Source organism: Diplotaxodon limnothrissa, linkage group LG15, assembly GCF_057381915.1.
Source record: "Diplotaxodon limnothrissa isolate DT_005_m linkage group LG15, D_limnothrissa_male_GT1.1, whole genome shotgun sequence".
NCBI lineage: Eukaryota > Metazoa > Chordata > Actinopteri > Cichliformes > Cichlidae > Diplotaxodon > Diplotaxodon limnothrissa.
In genome coordinates, this window is record NC_140610.1 from 18,988,932 (window position 1) to 19,011,559 (window position 22,628).

At 39.0% G+C, this 22,628-nt stretch overlaps 1 protein-coding gene across 1 annotated transcript; it reads right to left on the reverse strand.

Moving 5' to 3' along the window:
• Positions 1 to 255: 255 nt before the first annotated feature.
• On the reverse strand, positions 256 to 19,429 carry rab10 (RAB10, member RAS oncogene family). Its single transcript, XM_085373356.1, has 6 exons — positions 18,718 to 19,429; positions 11,922 to 11,982; positions 8,425 to 8,563; positions 3,448 to 3,537; positions 1,973 to 2,074; positions 256 to 1,537 (listed from the first exon to the last, which is right to left on the reverse strand). Exons 1-6 carry the CDS (start codon positions 18,842 to 18,844, stop codon positions 1,451 to 1,453), a joined length of 606 nt encoding a protein of 201 aa, XP_085229482.1. The 5' UTR covers positions 18,845 to 19,429; the 3' UTR covers positions 256 to 1,450.
• Between the last annotated feature and the right edge of the window lie 3,199 nt (positions 19,430 to 22,628).

Here is a 22,628-nt window from a genome sequence, read left to right on the forward strand (position 1 = left end):
ACTTTCCCGTAAGCACGCTGCGTTACTGCGTTACTAAAACCGTGACTTTCTTGCGAGTGTCTCATGACAATGACGTAAGCGAGTGCGACGTTTGTGGCAACAGCTGTGTGCAGATCAACAATGGATAATATGAGTGCAGGAGAGAGTATGAGCGTGCAGCGTTTAAAGGGTGGAAGCACTGACCTTACTTTGACTTTGATTCCAGAAAATAGGTTTAAATGTTAAACAAATTTCTTCCAGTCAGAGAATGTTGCATATAATTTAATTTTTGCTTGATGCATAAAGAAGACGCACCCTTATTTTCTGAACTTTGAGGCGCTATCTTCAGGTGACACACACCTCCCACACCTCGAGTGTCAGGCTGGTTTTAAAAATCAAACTAGACACTGCACATGATTGAGGACAAACAAGTTAACTTAAACAAGCTTATTTTTTAATGGATCTGCAAAATTGTTTGAATTTCCAAAGAAAATTTCTGTACCTCCCGCCCACAGTTACCCAGTGGCAAAAGTTACACAATGTTACAGAAACGTTTCCAACCCAAAGAAATCTGCATGCAGGAAGAAAAACAAAACAAAACAAAAAAAGAAATAAAAAGTGAAATAAATCATACAGATAAAATAAAATATCAACAAACAGGACATACTGTATAATGCCGTTCTTTTGGCTGGAGGAGAAATTCAAACGCTTCAGCTTCAGTTCAGTGTCTTCATGAAGAGAGCCTGAACCGACACATTAAACTGTAATTTCATTAAATGAATGTGGCTCCGCCCACCACACAGCCCCGCCCCTGTCTTCCATATAAGGCACAGGACAAAATAAACCCCCACATACAAAAGGAGCTAGCCACGCCTCTGTCACTTGGTAACAAATTGACCAAATATGGTTAGACAACAGAAACCGCACTAAATGTACAAAATGTTAATCCTATTTAATCTCGTTTTAACTTTGATTTCCTCAGACTGAAGGTGAGTGCTGTGGGTGGGTGGGGTTAAAGGGGGAGGGGTGTGAGGGTGTCCAACCAGGTGAGCCTGTGCAAAGGAAATATTAAAAATATGAGCTTGTCTTTTCCACACATTTTTTTCCTTTTTTTTTTTTTTACTTAAACTTTAAAACAAATGACAAGAAATGTGACTGGATTTCTCTTTTTATCAGAAATAAAAATGATCATTAGATGCAGAGTGGAGGAACATAGTTGGGTGGAGAAGTGGGAACGAGGGGATTAGACATATGAAGTGGTTTATTGTTTTTATTCTGATAAAGAGACAGAGTGTCAGTGTGCAAGAAAACTCATGAGACAGGTTAGAGGGCGAGTTAGAGTTAGCAGTGTGAGAGAGAGAGAGAGAGAGAGAGAGAGAGAGAGAGAGAGAGAGAGAGAGAGAGAGAGAGAGAGAGATTGTGTGTGTCTGAGTGTGTTTGTGTGCGTTAGTGTGACTGAAACAGGAGTTGTTCAACTGCAGCACTTGCTCTTCCAGCCTGTGACTCCTCCTCCGTTGCTGATGTCGACGTTTTCACTGTTGGGCTCTTTTACAGGCGTCTGTCAAAGAGACACACACACACACACACACACACACACACACACCCCTTATTAAATATGCACCAGGAAAAATGTGAAGCAACCACTCTGGTTTATGTCCACAATCGCTCCCTACTAAGGCTGGCATCATTAACCATTTCCTAGTTCAGATGCTTCCCCAGTTTCCAAAAATCAAACAAATACTCAGACATATCAGGATCAGCCTGTAATTCAAGGGGGATAAAAGCCAAAACCGTCTTTGAAACATTAATTTAATGAAATACTGGAATATTTCCCATGATGCCGGTTTTTTAGCTTCAGTATGAATAAAGAAAGGGTGAGAATGACAGCTATGAATGGTTGCCATCAGGTTTCATAACTGGGTGACACCTTAGTGGAAAAAATAAATAAATAAATTACTGAACACATGTTCCACGTGAGACATTGAGCACACACCTTTCTGAGGATGTCTTCTGCTAACGTGAGGAAAGCTTTCTCGATGTTGATGTTGGCCTTAGCGCTCGTCTCAAAAAACCTAATGCCGTGCTCCCTCGCAATCTGTGGGGAGGAAAACAAACCCAGTCAGAAACTGTGCATGTGGTCCAGTCCAAAAATAAAGCTGCTGATCTCCTGAGGAGAACAGAGATCAAGTATCGCACACACCTGCCTGAGTGGAACTGTGTGTGTTTGTGCGCTGATATTGTCACTACCAGTTTGCTTTGGTACTTTAAACCAAATCTGTTAAAGGCCCTGCAGTCTCACACAGGTGTTTCCACTCGTTCTGGCTTATTAGAGCTCTGTTAAGGATGAACTTGGGCTGAACTCTGAACATTAAATCCAGAAACTAAACTCTAAATCAACTCGATATCCAACTGCCAAACTGACAGACATCCAAGTACTGCTCACAAATGCAAAATAGGGGTTTAACTCTGAGCGTGTGTGTCCCCTGAGCTGCTATAGTTTTTATTTTATTTTTCCTTTTAGATCAATTTTGTTACAGTTTGATTGTATTAATTTATTTTTACTGTCTAAAAGTGTTTAATTGTGGCTATTATAAATTTCAGACTTTTACATGATACAGGTGGTATCTGTCAGAAAGTAAGTTAAGAACTATGGACACATAAGACACAGTCACATGGACAGATTTATTTTCTATTGGAAAAAAGTTACAATTTTATTGATTTCCCGCATTAAAATTGTGAAGTGATGGCATACGGGCAGTTAAAATGAGTGTAGATACCAAGCTGTTATACTAAGAATATCAGGTTATTGAGGGGGTTTTTCATATTCAACAACAATTTTCTGTTTAAAGAATGAATGCAACTGAACACTATTTTTTTTTACCTACAGTTTTAGTCTCATGTTTGGAAGCTAAATGAAATTTCACAATAGTTTAAATGGCTTGCTTACCTACTTAGTACAAATAATTCAATCTTTGGCATTTGAACTGCGAAAGAAACTGAGAAAACTAGGTTATTGTTTCTTTGTCTTTCCACAAGGGAACCTTAACTACAGTTCATGAGAAAATAAAGCATCTCATTTCTTTCCTTTTAGTTCATCTCTCCACTGTTAGTTATTATTACTAAAAATGCTAAACAATGGTAACAAGTTCAGTTTGTGCAGAAAGACAAACAGCAGCTCTGTAGAGAGGTACAGATTGTAGTGGAACGTTTGAGCTGTAAATACACAAACAAAGCTACTATCACCTGTTCTAGCACGGCATTTAACTCCTATTAACTTCAGCAGAAAGTAACCTCATGGAAATGTCAGATGGGCACAAATGAGCCACAATTAACTACAGAAGACTTTATGAGTGGCTGCAAACTCAAAGTGCAAGGCTGCAGCAACAAATCAACCAATCGTTGCTGCAGCCTTGCAGGACCTCATTGACGAATGGCCCTTCACAGCTGCACAGGACCGCACCACCTCACCTGCTCTCCCTTGGCTTTTGGTACGACCCTCTTGTCATCCATGTCACACTTGTTGCCTAGCAGCATTCGCTCAACGTCCTCATTTGCATGCTGAAAAAAATAAAACACAAATGAGGAGATTATTAGATCACATTTGCCAAACTTCATCTACATTAAGCTTTTTAAAGGATTTATTGCTTAGATAATCCAAGCTGGCCAATCGAGCCCATGATTCAGGCCCTTTTCTAAAAGAACCAATTTCTAGTGCTGTCTAATTACCACTAGTAGGTAGAGCGAGTGGACAAATGAGTTATTTTCCAGAATAAGGGGCATTTCATTATTGCAAAAGGACACATGTCCAGTTCATACTCAGAGAAAAAAGTAAAACACAAGTGGTCTCTAATAACACTTTTGAAGTTTGAGATATTATTAGGAGTGTATGAACTTCTATAGACAGAGATGCAGGATTAGAAAGGCAGAGCTACTACAGGCAAATGCATCACGTTTCCTTCCTCTGACCAAATTGAAGGTTCTAAAGGTAAGGGTGAGAAAAATGATACGAGACACAGTCTCATCTAATCCACCTGGCTTAAATTCAAACACCTACAGTGTGTTATTGCACCAGAAAATAATGCAGACAGCTAACACGAGACATCCAATATCCAAACAGTCATATTAACTTCTCAGGTCTAATCTGATCTGGAATGAATCCTCAGGATTACTCGTGTAATGCAATAATTACTAGCGAGATCATGTGAGACACAAGATGTATTCAATACTAAAAACAGCGGAAGAGACACTAAAAAAAAAAAATGAAAGGGCGGAGGCACACAGAGAAGACAAAGTTGCCATATGTTGCAGTTTGGCTTATAATCACAGAACTTTGCAACAGTCTGACATCTGTCTCCAACTAAACTGACATTTCAAATACTAAGCAGCCACAGCATTAAAACCAGTTGCATAATACTGGTTAGTCTCTCTGCTAGAAAAATAGTTAGGATGTGGGAAGGTGCGGACACCGTTGATCTTGGACTGGCATCCTTTAGTTCTTCTGGGTTTGCCAGTAGGACCTCTGTAGATCAGGCTCAATCAGGTGTCACCCTACAGATGAGACTAGGATCTTTGGCCTTTGTAGGCTGGATCATCACCTGTGGCACTGTCTTGTGTTCCTTGAGTGGTTTCTGAAGGGGTCTTGCACTGCAAGTGCTTGTGGGAGGCTTGTGGGGGCATGTCTTTAGAACCACAGCCATGTTTAGTTGGCTTGGATTGTGTCAAAGTTACAACCACATCCAAGCAGAATATTGAACTCCATTCATACATCAGTGGTTTTAATGTTGTGGCTGATCAGTGTACATTAGGTCTCATCCTTGTGGCTTCATCTATTCTGATAAAACACAGATGCACAAACAAAGTCCTTTTTCTGACCCAAGAAGAATGCTGTTTATACTGACAAAACACAGCACTGCAGATTCAATAATAAACAAGCGAAATTTAAACAAAATAAATTCTAATATTTTAACACCACTGTGAAAGATCTTGAAGGGGCTGGATTAAAGTTGGATGCACCTGATCAGGCTTTGTCTTGGCTCAAAATGTGATACTTAAAAAAAAATTAAATACGAACAACATTTTCACAGTACTCCGATTCTAAAAAAACTGTTCTTTTTGTAAGCTTTTGCACAGTTTAGGTTACAGTCTCCCTCCACCTTCCCATAATCCTCACCTCTTCAGGCCATGATAATCCTCAGCACAACTGCTCTGTAAATGATTAAGGCAAAGGGCCTCCTTTTTCATTAGTAGTTAACAAAAGTCCATCCATTATGCTACTTGTGGCCATTTCCTTAAAAAAAAAAAAAAGACAGCACAATAGGGCTGGGCTATATCATACCGTTCACGGTAATACCGGTATAATGTTGGGCAACGATAGGAAAATGAAATATCGCGATAGAATATGGGTAAAACGCGCATGCGCAGTGCCTATGTTTACATAAGCACATGGCGGCGACGCAGAATGAGAAGAGCGAAACTGGATCGTTGAATGAAACGGATGAACCAGAATTGGTTTGTAAAAATACTGCAACTTCAGTGGTGTGGAACTGGTTTAGCTTTCGTCCGTCAGATACACAACAAAGCACTATTTCTGGTAGAGCATGCTAGCGGGCCGGCGTTAGTACCGTGTTTTTTGGAAAATACGGCACACTTAAAATCAATCCTTTGATTTTTCTGAAAATCGACAGTGCCCCTTATAATCCCGTGTGCCTTATGTATGAATTCTGGTTGTGTTTACTGACCTCGAAACGATTTTATGTCGTACACGGCGCTCGAAAATCTGTCAAATGTTTCAGTACGACTTTGCTAAGCTACGAACCCGCACCGCTTGATGGATTGTCGGAGCATTACGGCTATCGTAGGCAGGAGGCTCGCGGAGTGATACGTACTGTGCTTCAACATAATATTACCGTGTTGTGTGTAGAGATGGACCGATCCGATATTACGTATCGGTATCGGTCCGATACTGACCTAAATTACTGGATCGGATATCGGAGAAAAATAAAAAAATGTAATCCGATCCATTAAATATCACGAAAGCACCTCACAAAACTTGCAACACGCCGTAACTCACCTCAGAACGTTAGCATGTCGGAGCAGTATGCATCACGTGATAGAGCGGCTGTGGCATGCGGGACCTGTCGGTGGTCTGGATAGCATTTGGAGCTTCGCTAGCAACCCGGCATTTCATCTCCGACAAAGTTATCCCGAGAGAAGTAAAGCAAGTGTGTAAGTCCATCTCTGAATGTTTGTAAAGCATTCCTGCGTTAAGCTTAACAAGCGACTGCCTCTCCGGCTGCTACTTCAATCATGAAACTGCTTAACGATCAGCTGATCGGCTTTTCTGTCGCGAGTCCGTGTCTCTAGTTTGCTTTTGGCCCACTTTGCACCAGAAAGAGGAAACCAGCGGCTGAACAACAGCAGCACGTTTAAGCTTGATCAGCTGTTGTTAGAATGTATTTAATATTACTTTCTACTCGAGGATCTTTTTCTACGTAGCTGACGCTGGTAACTGTGCAGGGGCGGATCTAGCAAAGTTTAGCCAGGGGGGCCGATAGGGCATTAACAGGGAAAAGGGGGCTCAAAGACATACTTTTCTTTCTTATTCTCATTTAAAATGTCTAGCTTTTAATAAATAATTATCTGACACCCAAAGTTTTAATTTGATGTAAAATGAATAGAAGTCCATTACTGTATATAGTAACTATTAAGTCTAATATATATACCCTAGTAAGCTATAGTACTTTTTCCTTTGGGAAGGTACCATCTGTGCAGTCTGCAATTTTGTTGAAGAAAGATGTTGAATCTATTTAATATTTCTTGAAAAATAATTGATTTCTGTGCATTTTTTTTCACACTGCATCAAATTAAGGTTGATTACGTCGATTAAGCATCATGAGGTGGAGCGTGAGGGGTGGTTCCCTATTTTTTATTTATTTATTTTTGTTGTTGCTGGGAGTTGGAACCCTATTAGTTAGGTTGCTTAATATTTACGCTAAGTACTCTTTAAAATACCAGAATAGGGAGGATGGTGTAGGTTTAAGTTTATTAGATTGATCAGTATTGCTGAACTATGAAATATTTTTTTTTTTTGCATACAGGTATAACAGAATAGCTTTAGTGTAGTTGTTGTTTTAAACTTGAGTATGAACTTATACAAAATGCAGCAAGATATTTAAAAAACAGTTTTGTTGATTAAAAAACACTATATCGGATTCATATCGGTATCGGCAGATATCCAAATTTATGATATCGGTATCGGTATCGGACATAAAAAAGTGGTATCGTGCCATCTCTAGTTGTGTGTGTATAACCTCTTTTTAAGTTTTGTGTATATTATACATTGTTATGCTGAGGATATGTCGGCCAGTTTCCACTGGAAATGCCTTTTGGTTAAACTGTCAGCAAGGAATTTGCATTTGCACTGTTAATTTTTTATATAACTTTAATGCACTTTAAAAAGCTGCTTGTTTAAGTGAAAATACATTGATTTTTTTTTTTGCACTAATAAAGTTCAGGAGTTGCAAAGTATTTTGTCTAGTGTCAATTATATCGTTATTGCAGATTTTCAAATGTATATCGTGATAAATATTTTTGGTCATATCGCCCTGCTCTACATCACAACATGTGAGAAGGTCACTGGGAATGAGGCATAAGCTTGTGATCGCCACAAAAACCACTAGATGACAAAACAAGCACCCGATTCCAGTTTTTTTTCCCAGCACAAAGCAACACCCAACGTCATCTGAGTCAGGCCATAATCAGACCGTTAACCATACACGGCATAAAAGACGGACACAACATCAAGATCTGAAAAATCAGACTGCTGAAACCTGCACGCTTTTCAATAACCAGCAGGTGGAAACTCCTGTGGTTCCAACAGCACTTCAGGTTACATAGAAGTTTATAGGAAAAATAGCCCTCAGCTCCTCTTCTCTGTGACCTCAGTAACAGCATGTCAGGTTTCAAAACACCAAGATGGCATTGGCAATGATCAGCTCGGGGTTTCACAGCAGATACAGCCATCTTTTATTCAGCCAGTGGTCTTAACAAGACGTTACAGCTGTCTCACCTTGAATGTGTTCACTGTTACTCAGCTTTTATAATGTTAAAAACAGGCTGAAACAAGTAAACCCGCCCTTGTTGTGTCAGACTGTTTGTGGTACTGCTTGGTAAAACTGTACAACTACTTCTGCAGTGAGACAGATGCATACAGACAACTGGCTCATCTGATTCATTTTAGTCACACACTCCTGTTCCACAGCTCGCTGCACACAGTTTAACTAGCCCGTTAGTCATGTTGGCCGCATTCCTGTGAAGTGTTTATCGCCATGTTTTTGTTCCAAAGACATAAAGAAATAAATGCAAAATCAGTGTCAACGATTCATTCCATAAAAATAAAAATGATACAGAGTTTGGATACTTTGTGTTGGTGTTTATTTGCCTCACCTCATCAATGTTGCGCAGCCATTTGCTGATGTTTTCGAAGCTCTTGGCGTTGGTGATGTCATAGACCAGCATGATGCCCATGGCTCCTCTGTAGTAGGAGGTGGTGATGGTGTGGAACCGTTCCTGCCCTGCTGTGTCCCTGCACAGAGAACATGTTTTTATTTGCATGTGTTTTCTTGGGTTTGAACTGCAGTGACCTGCATGAAAGGTGCTTCACAAATAAAATTTGACCAAAGAATTGCTTAAATTTCTTCATAATACGCTGAGATTTCACACATTTATCAGCTACAAATGCTTTGTTCAAAACAGAAGAGTAAATAAGCAAATAACTCTGAAGAGTCCAAACTCAGCGAAGACTCTTTCTTTGAGTTGCTGTTAGACTGAGGAAGCTGATTTAAGAAAATCCCTCCAAATAAGATTAAAGACAATCAAGACATTTGTTAGTTAAGAGAAGCTGAACCCTAAGGGCTTGTAAGCACTCATGTATAATGTGGGGCTAAAATTCACCAACAATACAGTTCCAGAGGGAAGGTCCAAACATTTTTTTGATGAAAAAAAAAAAAAAAAAGGTTGTATAACATTTGAAAAGTTAATTCATTGTTATGTCAATTTTGACCAAAACAGTAATTATGATTTTTGCAGTGACATCAGTCAGTCTGTTGTGGGAAGCATTGAGACCAGACTCTCTATGTATGTGTCTGTGAGAAGATTCTTAGTGATTAAGTTAAAATAATCAGCCATAAAGTTTGTAGATATGCCTACAATTTAGAACAGCAGCTATCTAAAATGTTGAATACCTCATTGCTGCCATACAAATATAAAGGTCCTAAATGCAAAACTGAAACAGTACGATCCAAACCATTGAGGTTACTGGATTATGAGCTAGACTAGATTAAAAACATGACAGCAATTTAAACCAAGAAAGTGTGATGAAGAAGCAGCCTCTCATCTAGCAAACCATCTGCAACAGCTGTGTTTCATCAACATAAAAAGTTTTTCCACATCAGCCAGTAATATAAATTTCACTGTTTTAAGCTAAAGGAATATTTTAATGTATGTGTGCTGCTCAGCTCAAACGCAGCAAAGTCAAACAATCAAAACAAGTGAGTATTTAAACATTTAGTTGAATACGATTTGAAGAAAGCCCCACATATAGAGTGATTAAAGATAATTAGCACTTTATTATGTAGCATTAAAAATGAATTCGTGCCACTTATTTATGTCAGTCTTCTTAACCGTAAAAACTTCATTATTTGTCCCAGTTACAGTTCAGTAGAAGGCGTGCCAGACATGTGAACCTGCTTATGTGAGGCTATTCTTTTGGTCACCAACAGAGGCTGACTTCGATGATAAAATATTTAGTTAATGCACACTTCAAACTCGACGCAGAGACAAAAAGAAAAAGAAGAAGAAAAAAAAAAGATACTGCTTTAAGGCCTACAGGAACAATGTTATTTAATTTTAACACTTCTTGGAAGAAAAACAAACGGCAAAGCCGTAGCAGGCGGGTTGACCCAGGTACAAATACATTTAAATCCACTGCAGGTTTCCTCGCATGTCTGCACTAGCATCAGCCTCAGCAGTCACTTCTTGCTTTCTGTGGAAACTCTGCCAACATCCATCTATCACCGCTGACAAGGGAAAGAGAGGAAGCCCAGGAGCACCAGGCACCAAAGCAAATCAGAGCTACACTTAAAGAGGGTGTTTAACTAGATACGAGTGTTAATCAAGACACAATGTGCTTGGACAGGATGAAGGGAAAATCTGATCTGAGCCTGAAATGCACATGATCTGACACAAATTTTATGCATGTGCAAGTTATTAAAGTCTTGCAAGATATCTTTCATGACTTCATACTCACTCATCGCTATCCACTTATTAACAAACAAATACCAAAAAGTAAAATGATGCATTTTAATAATGAAAGACATATTTTTACTCTTCAATTGTCCGTCTATCGTCCTTTCTTTGTCCTTTCTTTGGGCAAAAGCTTTGCTCAAGAAATGAAAACATATCCTGACAACGAATAAAGTAATGTCTTCAACCACTGAGTTTAAGAATACGAAGTACGATCATTAATTTGACAGTAATCAGCTTCTTTATTAAATATTTGCCCACTATTGTTTGTCCCCTATTCAGTACTGCATTTATGGTTTTATTCAATTAGAGTTTCACCTTCCAGTGGCAAATCAAATTTCTCTGTACTACCTCAATAATTTGAGTTTTTTTATTATAGTTTGTTTTTAATATTTCAGCTGTTTAACTTACATTTCCAGACAGTAGATCCCAACTTCCCAATTGCAAGATCCCAAGAACCTAAGCTGACAAGTTACTCAAAATAACGTTTTTGTCCATTGTGCTTGTTTTCTAGAGTAACAGTGGGTGTGGCTGTGCAGGTGTCCGTCTCTGAGATAACATGAAAAGATTATCTTTGAATGAACGGACTGTATTCAGAGAAGCGCAATATCCGTTACAGGTTCTGTATTGACCTGAAACTGTCTTCTTGTATAGTGCTACAATGTATTTGTACCTTTGTAGTTATCATGTTTTCTACTTCAGGTTATGCATCACAAAGCTCTGATTCATTTATTTTCAATGTTACTAAAAAAAATGTCCATATCGTTCACCATTATCAGTCACCTTTAAATAACAGGCTCTTTGTCATCTTGTAGCTTCAAACCAAACTGCTCATGTCTCATATCTTTTTATTCTGGTTGCTATAGTTAATTTCTTCTTGAACTGTCATTCCTAAAAAAAAAAAAGACTGCCTCAACTGGACTACCAAAACCTTTAGTTGCAACTCTGTTCATTACAAAAGCACAAATAATGCCTTTCTCTTACATTAATCATTTTTTATCTTCATTACTTGAACTTGATTCTCCAACAACTTCAATTTGCAAATTAAGCTAATTATGGGATTTTTTTTTTTTTTTTATTTCCAAGTCAGAAAAAGGATTCCACAGGAAAATTAACAGAACAGTATTTGTTTTTTTAACCAATCCCAAATGCTTTCATCCTATAGACTCATAAGAATTAGACCAAATACTATGGACAATCTGCTGTACAAATGCATTTTTTCTTTTAATTCATCCTGTTTCTCTCCGTAATACTTAGAGACAATTTGTAATTCAAATCTAATCAATTTTTGCCAAACTTAACCAATTAAAGGCTCCAAAATATGAAGATTTATGCATTCCTTGAGCATTTGGGCCTTACTCAATGGGCGCTACTCATGTGGGAAAAAAAAGAAAGAAGAAATAATTACTCATCTGGTACAGACAACGATAACCCTACAGCAGACCTAATGGACTGATGATCATTTCCTGTTCCTGCATATTTCAGTGCTTAAGGGAGGTATGTCAAACAGATGTTTCATTATGACATAATGATTCACAAAAGAGGCTACGCTGAAACACGATTCTCACAAGCTTGGTGTGTTTTTCGTATCTCCACAACACTGGCATGCAAACAAAAACTCACATCTATAACTGACTCACCAGATCTGTAGTTTTATCTTCTTTCCTTGTAATTCAACAGTTTTGATCTTGAAGTCTATTCCTGCAAAACAAAAAACAAACATGTCAGCTTAACCAATATCCATCAGTTGTAGAACATAAGCTGTCGTGAATAAGAAGAGAGATGAACGGCTCCAGCACTGTGACAAAGAGAAAGTGAAGGTCAGAAACAGATAAATCAACGGCAGCGGTTTAGCAACAACTGTTGCCATCATAGAAACAATAGCATTATCTCTTCCTGATTCTGCAGTGTCATTCTCAGCAGACAGCTGGGATCAGCAGCTGGGCAACAACGGGTGCACACAAACCAGGTCACTGAGGTCAAAATTATACTTGTTTTCAGACAGCTGTGAGTATTTTTTTAATATATATAACATACATATAGGTTGCACCTTGTAGTGCATTTGATCCTAACAAGGTTGAAAAATAAAGCTACTACAACTAAAGCGCACTAGACCATATGAGCCAGTAAATACTGAACTTGTACTCTGGTGCACCCCAAAAAGGTTTCGGGCTTCCCCTCGAAGGACAGTCACCAGGGTTGTTTTTTTACATTTTGCATTATGAAATAGAAAAAAAAAGAAAAATTTCTATAAATTTATGATAAGTGAGCAAACACAGGCTCATCATACTGCTTTAACCATATGTGGAATAACTGTACTTACTGGTACTGTTTCTCATCTTAAAACATTATATTTTCTGTTTTGTTTGTTTAATTGTCACCTTTTGGCTACTATTACTAACACCTACAGGATATTTGCCATTCACCGTTAAAAACTAAAATATAAGATGAATGCACTGCTACCAAAGTCCATAGTTAAGTGAAAACTGAACCATATTTTTGCTTTGATTATCAAATTTACGTCACTTGAACCCAGGAGGACCCTCACATGCTCTCAGGCACTACTCTCACAACTGTAAAACTTCGGTGATCTCAAATAAGATTTTTTTTAAACTAGTGCTTTAAGTGTTTTTGTAATATCTGAGGTTTCAGCCTAAAGTTGTTTTTTTCCTTTTTGGTTGGAGATTGAACTCGGGGGAGAAGTTTTGTGGTGCTGCAGTGTGCAATCTTTCCAATGTCAATGTTTTCAAGATTTACAAATAACTGTCAAGCAGTGGAAAGTTACTGACGCTTCTTTTTCACATTCAATGGAATTTGAATTTTATCATTTGGGAAAAATGGGTGTAGAGCTACAGTTAAGGGTAGAGGGGTTACTTATTAAACAGGGGGCCAACTTCCCTCATGTTTTTCTTTCACTTAGTATAACCTATTTATGTCCTTTTAAATCTGTGCTACAACAAACAGCCAATGACTCATGATATTACAGTAACTGTTAAACCCCTCACCTGGGCATATGTAGGATTTCTGCATTTCAAAACTATAATGAACTAAATAAAAGTAGGGGATTTTTTGACTCAAACCACTAACTTCTTTCTCTTTGAAAAAGCTAGAAAACATAAGAAGGCAATTCAACCATCAACTTCCCACTTGAAAGTAAAACACACTAGATTATTATCCTCTTATACTTTAAATGTGAAGGGTAGGTGACTCATCAGTTTCATTTTTAGCCAACAAGTGGTGTTTTCCTGCTAAACACCGAGCTGTCAGTTCTGCTCTTGGTCAGACCTTGTGGTTGGTTAAAAAGTCCAAGAAACAGCTGTGCTCTAGGTGGGGCAAGTTTATAGAATAATGAGGAAACTGCCTGCCAAAGCCTGAGTCACAAAATATTATGCACATCCCATGGAGAGAAAGATACAGTTGGACAGAAAGAAAAGCTAGGATTTAACGCTGGTAAAAGAGGGAGAGTTTTCTACACAACAAAAGTTAAGCTCTTGAAGTCAGCCTCAACAGGGATGACGTGTTACTATTGAGGAGAGTAAACGCAGAGGTTCACTCTTTTTACTCTGTGAAGGGAAAAAAAAGAGAAAGAAACAAGTTATGCGCATTGTGCAATCACGGATCATTTAATCAATCAGTGGAAAAACAGTTATACCTATCCCGTAAAGAATGACACTTTCCATGAGATGTGAATGTTGAGCTGGATGCAAGCAGTTTATAGTCGGCTTTCTTCTTAATACCAGAGGAACCATTCCTTCCACAAGTATGAAAGCCACTGTCTGCTTCTGCCAGTTTCCGTGCAAAATTCATTAAATGGAAAAAGATTTCAGCCGATACTATGCATATTCACTCACTTAATAAGTGTAATCTGTAAGGGAGAGGGGCTGAGAGACGGGCTGGAAGCAGGAATAAGAGATGGATGAGAGCGGGGGGGGGGGGGGGGGGGGGGTTTCCAGTGGGGGTATTTTGAGAAACAGCTGTGAATCTGTGTCTCCAATGGTATGAGTCCTGTGTCACAGGAAGAACACATTCCTGTTTCATGTCCTGCTTCTGCCGTTGGGAGTTTTGTGCCTTTCAGCTTTTTAGTTTAGGTGTTTATTAACTAGTAAATCTGGCCCCCTTTTGTGGAGGATTTCCTAAATGTAACCGAGAGAAATTTTATGGCTTCTCTGGGATGTTATATATAAAGCTACTCTGGGAAAGCTTCTGTCAACCTCATGACAGAAGCATATCTTGTAAGCATTATCTCAAATGAAAGGCCATTTTATCTGTTGCTTAATGTAGTGATACGGTTTAAAAATAAATAAATAAATAAATAAACATCACTATTTTTCAAAGATCGCGAGAAATCAAATTCTAGTATTTAATTAGCCCGTTTCTTTGTGCTAATGAGATGTTGCACAGGTACAGTTAACACATGTAGCTTTCCAACCAAGCTTGCTAGGCATTAGCTGATATGTTAGGTAACTGAGCTATCAAACTAATTAACTCCTGGTTCTAAAAGAACAACATGGTGGCAGCCAAAACACTAACACAAAGCTTCAAAACACTAAGTCCAAAACTAGAGAGTAACATCCTGGTGACTAGATCCTTCAATAGTTTTTGACCACTGTCTGATAGGTTAAAAGCTGTGGATCTAATGTAAAGTTGTCTCCCACCAACCACTTAAACAACAAAAACAGAAGAATGCACTACTGACAACCACAGGTCAGGCTGGTAAAGTATGTGTGGCACAGTGAGAATAGATGATATTGTACAAGGAGAAAAAAAGGAAAAAAAATGTGTAAAACTTCTTCAAGAATTAGGTGCGGTGCATAAGCCACCAGGTAAAGCTAGCATGTCAGGTCTGCCACAGTGGCACTGGTCCTGAGCAAGAGACTGACAGTTTCTAGTGAATACTGAAAAGTATTTCTGCTTGATAAGCTCATCCCCAACCTCAAACCACTCACAGTTGTGGCAGGGTTATCACATGCTAGTGGTTTCATTGGACCCCATTTTCATGTTCAAACCTAGCCTCTTGACTAGAGGCATGACAGTTCTGAAAATGAGACTGAAATCATATACAAACATCCACAATTTAATATTGTGGCTTTCTGTACTGTGATATCCATGTGAAACTGATAAAGCATACTAGTCTGGTGAAAGCAGTACCGATTGTTCAGGTGATGAGTGAATTGCAAATAACAGAGTCTAAATCGAATAATACAGTTTCATTTTTGTTCAAGTGATTGTGTTTTCCTTGTTGTTCATACCTTCCTTATAAAACCCGAGGCACAGACTGAACCATTGTTTTGGTTACACACCTACTCTTTAAACATTTGCAAGTCTTTGTTGGATTAGATATGTATAAATGTGCCTACATAGATATATATTCCAGAGACATTTATACTGCACAGTTTTGATGTATCACTGCAGACAAGACAAGATTTATGTATTTATTTATTTATTTATTTAAAAATAAAGGTATCCATCTACCATTGTCTTCTTTTAACTGTCTTAGCACTGATTTATCTTTTTTCCCCCCATTTTGCCTGCAACTTTTTAAAAACAAAAAACCCAACAACTTCTTGTTAACAATGTCTGGGTTTCTAAGCTTAAAAATACAGTATTTTTTACAGTATCCAGTATGTATTCAACCTTTACATACAAGTTATTGGTATCTTGTAATTATACGATTCGCTAGAACATTATTAACTGTACTGATTGAAATAATCTTAAAAGTATAGTTTTACAGATTTGCTTTGATAACCATATACACCAATCTACGTACAGATTGGTGTACGTAGATTGACTGGAGAAAGATGACATGTTCTACATACAATTTTTACAGCTTATCACATTGCACGCGGCTTTGTTTTGAATACAGATGTAGAACAAAGACAAGAGATGAGCCAGGAGCTTTCAAGTGCACGAACTATGCTGCAGTTTTATAGAGGACACTCTACAAAGGAGCCAGCAAAAAAACAACAACTTGAGATCATTTCTGTTCCTTGATTTCCAAGTATTTCTTCTTAGGTTTCAAGTTGACAGATCATAACAAACTGAACACTCTAAAACGATCACTTCCTAAACTAAACTGACCACAGTGAGTGTTGTCAACACTTTCTTTTCAAGCACTTGTGACTGATCACGTTGATACTTTAAATACCTTCATAACCAACATAATTTGTTCCCACGTAACTACACAGAGGTTAAAGCTCCAGCAACACTTGCAATATACAGAACTACTTTATTATCTGACTGATGCATTTTGGCTTGTGAACTTAGACCTTCATGAGTGACAACACATTCTGACTTTTTGTTCTTATCCATGCACCTTAGAAGTAGGTGAAGCTGTGCCAGATAACGCTACTCTGTTTTTATGGACTACACAGAAACTGGGTATGTTTCGGGGTTTCCTGCCTCAAAAGGGACCTTTAGGGGCGATGACTACATCTGCACACAGTTAAAGCATCAAGTCTGTATTTACATTCCCATTTAGTTATGGCCATTTGATAAACAAATATGTATTTTATGCTTGAGTAAAAGAAACACCACATAAATAAACTGAACGGTACTTTCATTCCAACCCTGTTGATTTTTAGTCTGGATGATGATACCACATTTATTTTTAATTTGGAGGAAAATCCCTTGTGTTTACGGTGTGAATACCTCCAGCACCATTTTAACACATTATCCTTAGCTGCTTCACATGGAGGAGAGTACACAGAGTATATAGAATATATTTAACAAAGCAAATAAAGCACCTGTAGCTGATTTAAAAACATAAAAGTACTGACTTACTACCCATCTTGCCAGGAAAGCACGTATGCAAGGAGCAAAGGTCACTACCGATCTCTACGTGCTGAAGAACCTGTTAGTCTGGACCAATTTTCCCCTTCTTCCAACTAACACTACACATTTCTTCCCTTAAGTGACACAGATCTGATGTGGTGGCTTTGACTCAAATAAAACACATAGGCCTAAATCTAATTGACTGCATGCTGAGAAACGACATGGGGTGTAATAAAACAAACACCCTGCAAGTCAAAGCAAAACTAAAGGAATGACAAAAACAATAAAACGAGTACATGTGACATGAAGAGTTACAACAGAGTGACAGGTCAGTGCTCTAGCTGAACAAATCTAATCTAGCCTGGATGCCAGTGAGAATACATTTTCCCTTTCCAGTTGTGTGCTTTCGGCTATGTAGTGACAAAGAGCACGGCTTCAGAAGAAAGCTCAGTCCATGAATCGAGCACATAACACCAGCACATTGCAGTCAAGCAAAGCACGTTTTATATTACATTATTACTCATCACTAATCTTAAGCAAGAGGAGTAAATGGAGCCTTCACTTGGGTTATGCAGGGACTTGACATAGTTTGACACTTGACTCATGTGAGCGTGATGTTTGGCGCATGCGTGAATAGGACGGATGGGGAGGGGATGATGATGCCATCATGATGAATTGTTTAATGGTTCTCACTGGCGCACTTGAGCAAAGTAAATAAGTATACAATATTTACTCAAGTACTTAGAATACAAACTATAAGCGCTTCTAATTTTAGAAAGAAAATGCAATTTTCAGCTGCTTTTATACAATTAGATTCACTATAGTCAAAGTTTTCACCTAAAAAGTTAATTTCTTACATCATATAATCAAGTTCCCAATGCTAGAATATCCAAGTCGCTTAAACAGCTTCACCTCCATTACTATTAGCGGTGACAACAATCTGAAGCATGAACCCTGTCCTTATCTTCAACGTCATGCTGCTCTGTTGTATCTTATTTACCCCTTGGGGATAAATAAAGTCTTTCTGATTCTGATATCCATGAAACCATGAACCCGTGAATAATCACTCCTTCAACTTGTGATAATCAAGTAAAATTTTGCTTTTACAATCAAGTATTTTTTGTTGCTTCAAATCAAAACACTCATACAGTTGTTGCCTTTAACGTGTAATTCCTGACAAGGACTGTGCAATACACCTATATAGGCTGATACTGAGAAGTAAACACCTGTCACTTAAATGCACAGGCGATTTTTCTAGTGCAGCACGGCCCTGTGGTGCTACTAGCCTTGCTAGCTTCTTAGCCGCTGGGTCAAGTAAACTGACAGCAAATTTGGAGACTTAACGGGCTATAATTGTTGCTGCCCAGTTAAACCAAACCAAGATATAATGATAGCGTTTTGTTATTAACGTCGCAATCGTTTATGAGCAAGTGATGGTTTAGTAAGAGCTCATAAAGGCTGCGCAACTAGCTTTCCAGCTAACCTGTACAGGCCCTAGAGAGAGCTGCTGCATGCTCATACCACACTAGCCGCCAACAAATCCGTCCTGCATACAACCTCCAGCTGCAGGGTAGAGGCAGGCGAGCCTCACAGCTGTCACACTACCTCCGGTGGATGCAGAAGGGTCAACGAAATCACCTGTTACAACGCCCGTGATCTTCTTACCTATGGTGGAGATGAAGGTTGTGTTGAAGGCGTCGTCAGAGAAGCGGAACAGCACACAGGTCTTCCCCACGCCCGAGTCGCCGATCAGAAGCAGCTTGAACAGCAAGTCGTACGTCTTCTTCGCCATTGAAGAATCAGTTTGTGTTCACCCCGATAGATACAAAAAACGATACCCTAGAGTACGCCTATGTGAAGTCTAAAGCCAGCTCCTTGGCCAACCTGACCAACAACTGTCCTCTTGGCTGTTAACAGTTAACAAACTGTGGATTTGTTGATTAGCTTTGGCAAGCTAGTTGGCTAAACACCACCCAAAATAATGTGTCTGTAGAGTCGTCCTAGAAGTTCTAGATTCCCAAACCCGACCGTGGTACCCCCCCTTACAGCATGAGAGCAAAAATAGAATCTCCTTCTGTGTGATACCTCTTTTTCACTCTTTCTTTTCTCCCACACAGTCGGGACAAAATGGCTCCTCTCTCGCACTCTACCCCGATTCACTCTTTCTTCAAACTAACGGCGAGCTAATTCAGATTCTCGGCACACCCCGTCATTCCAGAGCCCTGGGACAAGCTCGACCGAGAAGAAACTGGGAAAAATCAAGACATGAAAGTGCGCCGAATCTGCTGTCTGTTCCAAGTAATTTCACTTTTTTTTTTCTGTAGAGATTAGACCGAAATACAGACGACCGCCGTCGCCTTCGAATGGGAGCCACCGCGGCGACACCCTAGACCTTTTGGCACGCCTACTCCCGCCCCTTCTGTCAAAATTCACGGCTCTGATTGGCCATTTCAGCTGTTGCTCCTTCAAGCGCCCTAATCTGAATGGCTATCCAAGCAGGCATTGTAGCGGTAAAAAGGGGGCGTGTCTTAGCCTGACAGAAAGGGCAAATGTTACTCTGTAACATACGCTGACATTTAGGCTCAAAGCGCCGCTCATATCTCACTGTGAAATGCCGCTAGTGAACCAAAATGGCGACGAGTTTCATGCGGATCTCTAGTAGCCGGGGTGTTTCAGCTTTCATGGCAAGCTGGCAGTTGGTGCGGTGACTATCCCAGCTGTGAGTCAGGCAAAGTGATGTCATATGTAAGTTCTTCTGTGCTTGTTACGGGCGTTTCCCACATCCTCTGCTCTGTGAAGTGCAAGGTCACTGATCCTCTAAAGTCTTGTAATAAGTATACACACCGAAAGACAGTCTGCATGTACACGTAACTGCTGTAGGGCCTTTTAGAGTTGGCTTTGTGTGTTTGTGAGAAAGGACAGGGACTCTTTCCTTCTTCCGCCTGTCAGAGTTGTTTGACTCTCAGACACTCCTTAGGAATGCTGAGTATGCCCTGCTTTCCACTGCCAAGTACAGACTTGATGCAAACTGAGGAAGAAAGATATGAAGAGAGAAAAAGAAGTCGGAGAAAAAGAAAGTTTGAACAGGGCTAAATAGTCTATACTGCCACTCCAGCAACTCTCCGTCTGCTACAGAGAGCTGTCACAATGCCACCAGAGTACTGAACAAACTGAAATATGACCACATTGTGGTGCTAGATGAAAAGCCAGGAGTTAAAAGTTCCTCGCCACATTGCAGTGGACCAAAGTCAACAAAGCTTCATCGGTCCCTTTACTTTTTATGAGCCAACCAACCACAGATCTTCCCCAGGCAAACACCTACGGGAAAGAAAAGAGTTATCCACTATATGGAAAATTAAGAAAAGACACACATGCTCAAACCTGCAGTCAATAAGTCACAAAGTGATTCATTAAAGTGATAAAGTATAGGGACTATAATGAAAGCTTATATACTTTAAGTGATCCAGTGAATACACACGTTGTTATGCTGTGTTTACTTAAATCCACGAATGCCTGCACAGTTACAGGATCCATGATTTTTCCTGTCCGGAAATGGGGAATCATTTATCTCATATTTTCTTTATGTGTCACTTGCTCAATTAGAACATTTTTTAAATCCTAAATGAATCACTGCATTCTTCCTCCACTGTTGGGAAATCTTTTCACTCTAATAAATCAACATAGAAATTCTTTCGGGGGGCCTTTGGGGTTTGCCTCGCAGGAACAGCAACTCTCAAATTTCTTCCTTCTGCCTGTGATTAAAAAAAAAGAAAAAGAAAACGGTCCATTGGGGACGTATTTATTTTGTAGCTTATATGAAGAAGATATGCAAGCTGATTCGGGCCTCAAACTGTTTGGCTTGGAGCACTTTGATTTTTTTGTGCACTGGGGCTGAAACAACTACTTGATTGACCTATTTTGGTCCAACAATAAACTTCAGAAAGCTCATTTATTTCAGTAGAAACCCATAAATTCTTGATATTTCGCACCATACTTTTAAATTACCTGCTTAGCATTTTATAAAATACAAATAATACAAATTACCCGCAATCATATCCAGATATTTACTTCACACATAGCTGGATAGTCTGTGGTGAGCTTGAGTCACTTGGCTGTGAGTGACTCATAAAAGGTGACACCTAAGCCGGGGAATTTTCGCTGTGTTATTTTCATCAGTCCAGTACATTTACTTATTATTGCTTCCCCGGGCACATTAAACACATCTCAGTGCTCAGTGAGGTGTTGAGTCATTTGTGTCCATTAGCTTTCCCGTGTGTTGAATTCCCCATGTGGCTGAGATTTTCACCTTTTTGTCAGCGAACACAGGGGTTGGGGGAAGTAGTTGAATGTAAGCTTCGGTAGTTTCCCAGAGAATCGCTCAGAAATCACCTACACTACAGCGTCACCTCCTCCATTACACCTGGAAAGACTACTCACGTGAATCCTCCCGACCTACTTAGGTGGCTTTTAACGACACACTTGATCCAGCAGAGGGCGCTAATGTGTTGCATTTGAATGCTCTTAGATGAGTCTTAAAATGATTCATTTTACATTTTTCCTCCTTGCCCTAAATTTTTGTTGCTTTGGGACAACAGTTGTATACAAACTGGGGTTCTCCCTTCAACAGAGGAGTCATGAATGTGGGAAATTACTCCGTTTCTTGTGTAGCCAATTAAATATGAGTTATACTTCCTGGATTCATCCAAATTAGAAGGAAATTGTTTTTTCTTTGACATAACTCGAGGATCTAGTGACTATACTTACACAGCGCAGAGTCACCTTTCTGGCACATTAATTTTTTTTATTTATTTTTTAGATAATTTCTGCACATATGGGTCCTGTTTTAATTATTTTTTATTGATACTGTACAGGATTCGATCATAATTCTTTATACTCTTTAGTTAATTTTTTTATGATGTCACTATCAAACTGTCTGAAAACTGAAAACCACTTTCCAACAGATCCCAGTCTTTACTGTAGCTGTGGACCTTTGCAGTGTCTTTGCTGTAGTTAATGTTGCATTCTGAAAAATTCTGCATAATCCCCTTGACAGATGCATCTATTGTTTTTCTTTAAAACCACTGGACAAAAGCCAGATTTTAAGAAAAGCGTCTGTCACACAGTGTTGACTTGACAATACATGGATCATTAGAGGAGGGATGGTGCTTTTATTTTCCTTTTGGAGCAAAATCAATCAATCAAAAATAAACTACAATAATATTCTCTGTATTTTTCTTGCAACAAATCTATTTCCAATAAAGTATCCAGCGCCAGTCCTGTTTGATCACATCACCTTTTTATTGTGTTTTTATGTAGTGACAGTATGGCTTCTTGAATATTTTCAGTCTCTATTATTGTGAGAATAGAGGTAACTGAGGTAATTACACAAAAGCAGGAAATAACCCAGCTGACCCTTCAGTGAACCAGTAAATACAGACTCCTGCTGGGTACCCAAGAACTCTTCAAGGGCCAAAGCTTTATTTTAATTTTAGAGGAGATCCCATGTTTATTTGTTTTTTTTATAGTTCGAAAATAAACAGCTAGATGAACTTTTCTTTATGACAACATCCAGTGTG

Coding starts and splice junctions, on each gene's coding strand:
- rab10 (XM_085373356.1), bottom strand. CDS start 18,844: ATGGCGAAGAAGACGTACGACTTGCTGTTCAAGCTGCTTCTGATCGGC. Junction 8,564..11,921: donor AAGATAAAACTACAGATCTG/GTGAGTCAGTTA, acceptor TTCTCTGTGCAG/GGACACAGCAGGGCAGGAAC. Junction 2,075..3,447: donor CAAAAGCCAAGGGAGAGCAG/GTGAGGTGGTGC, acceptor TCCTCCCCACAG/ATTGCGAGGGAGCACGGCAT.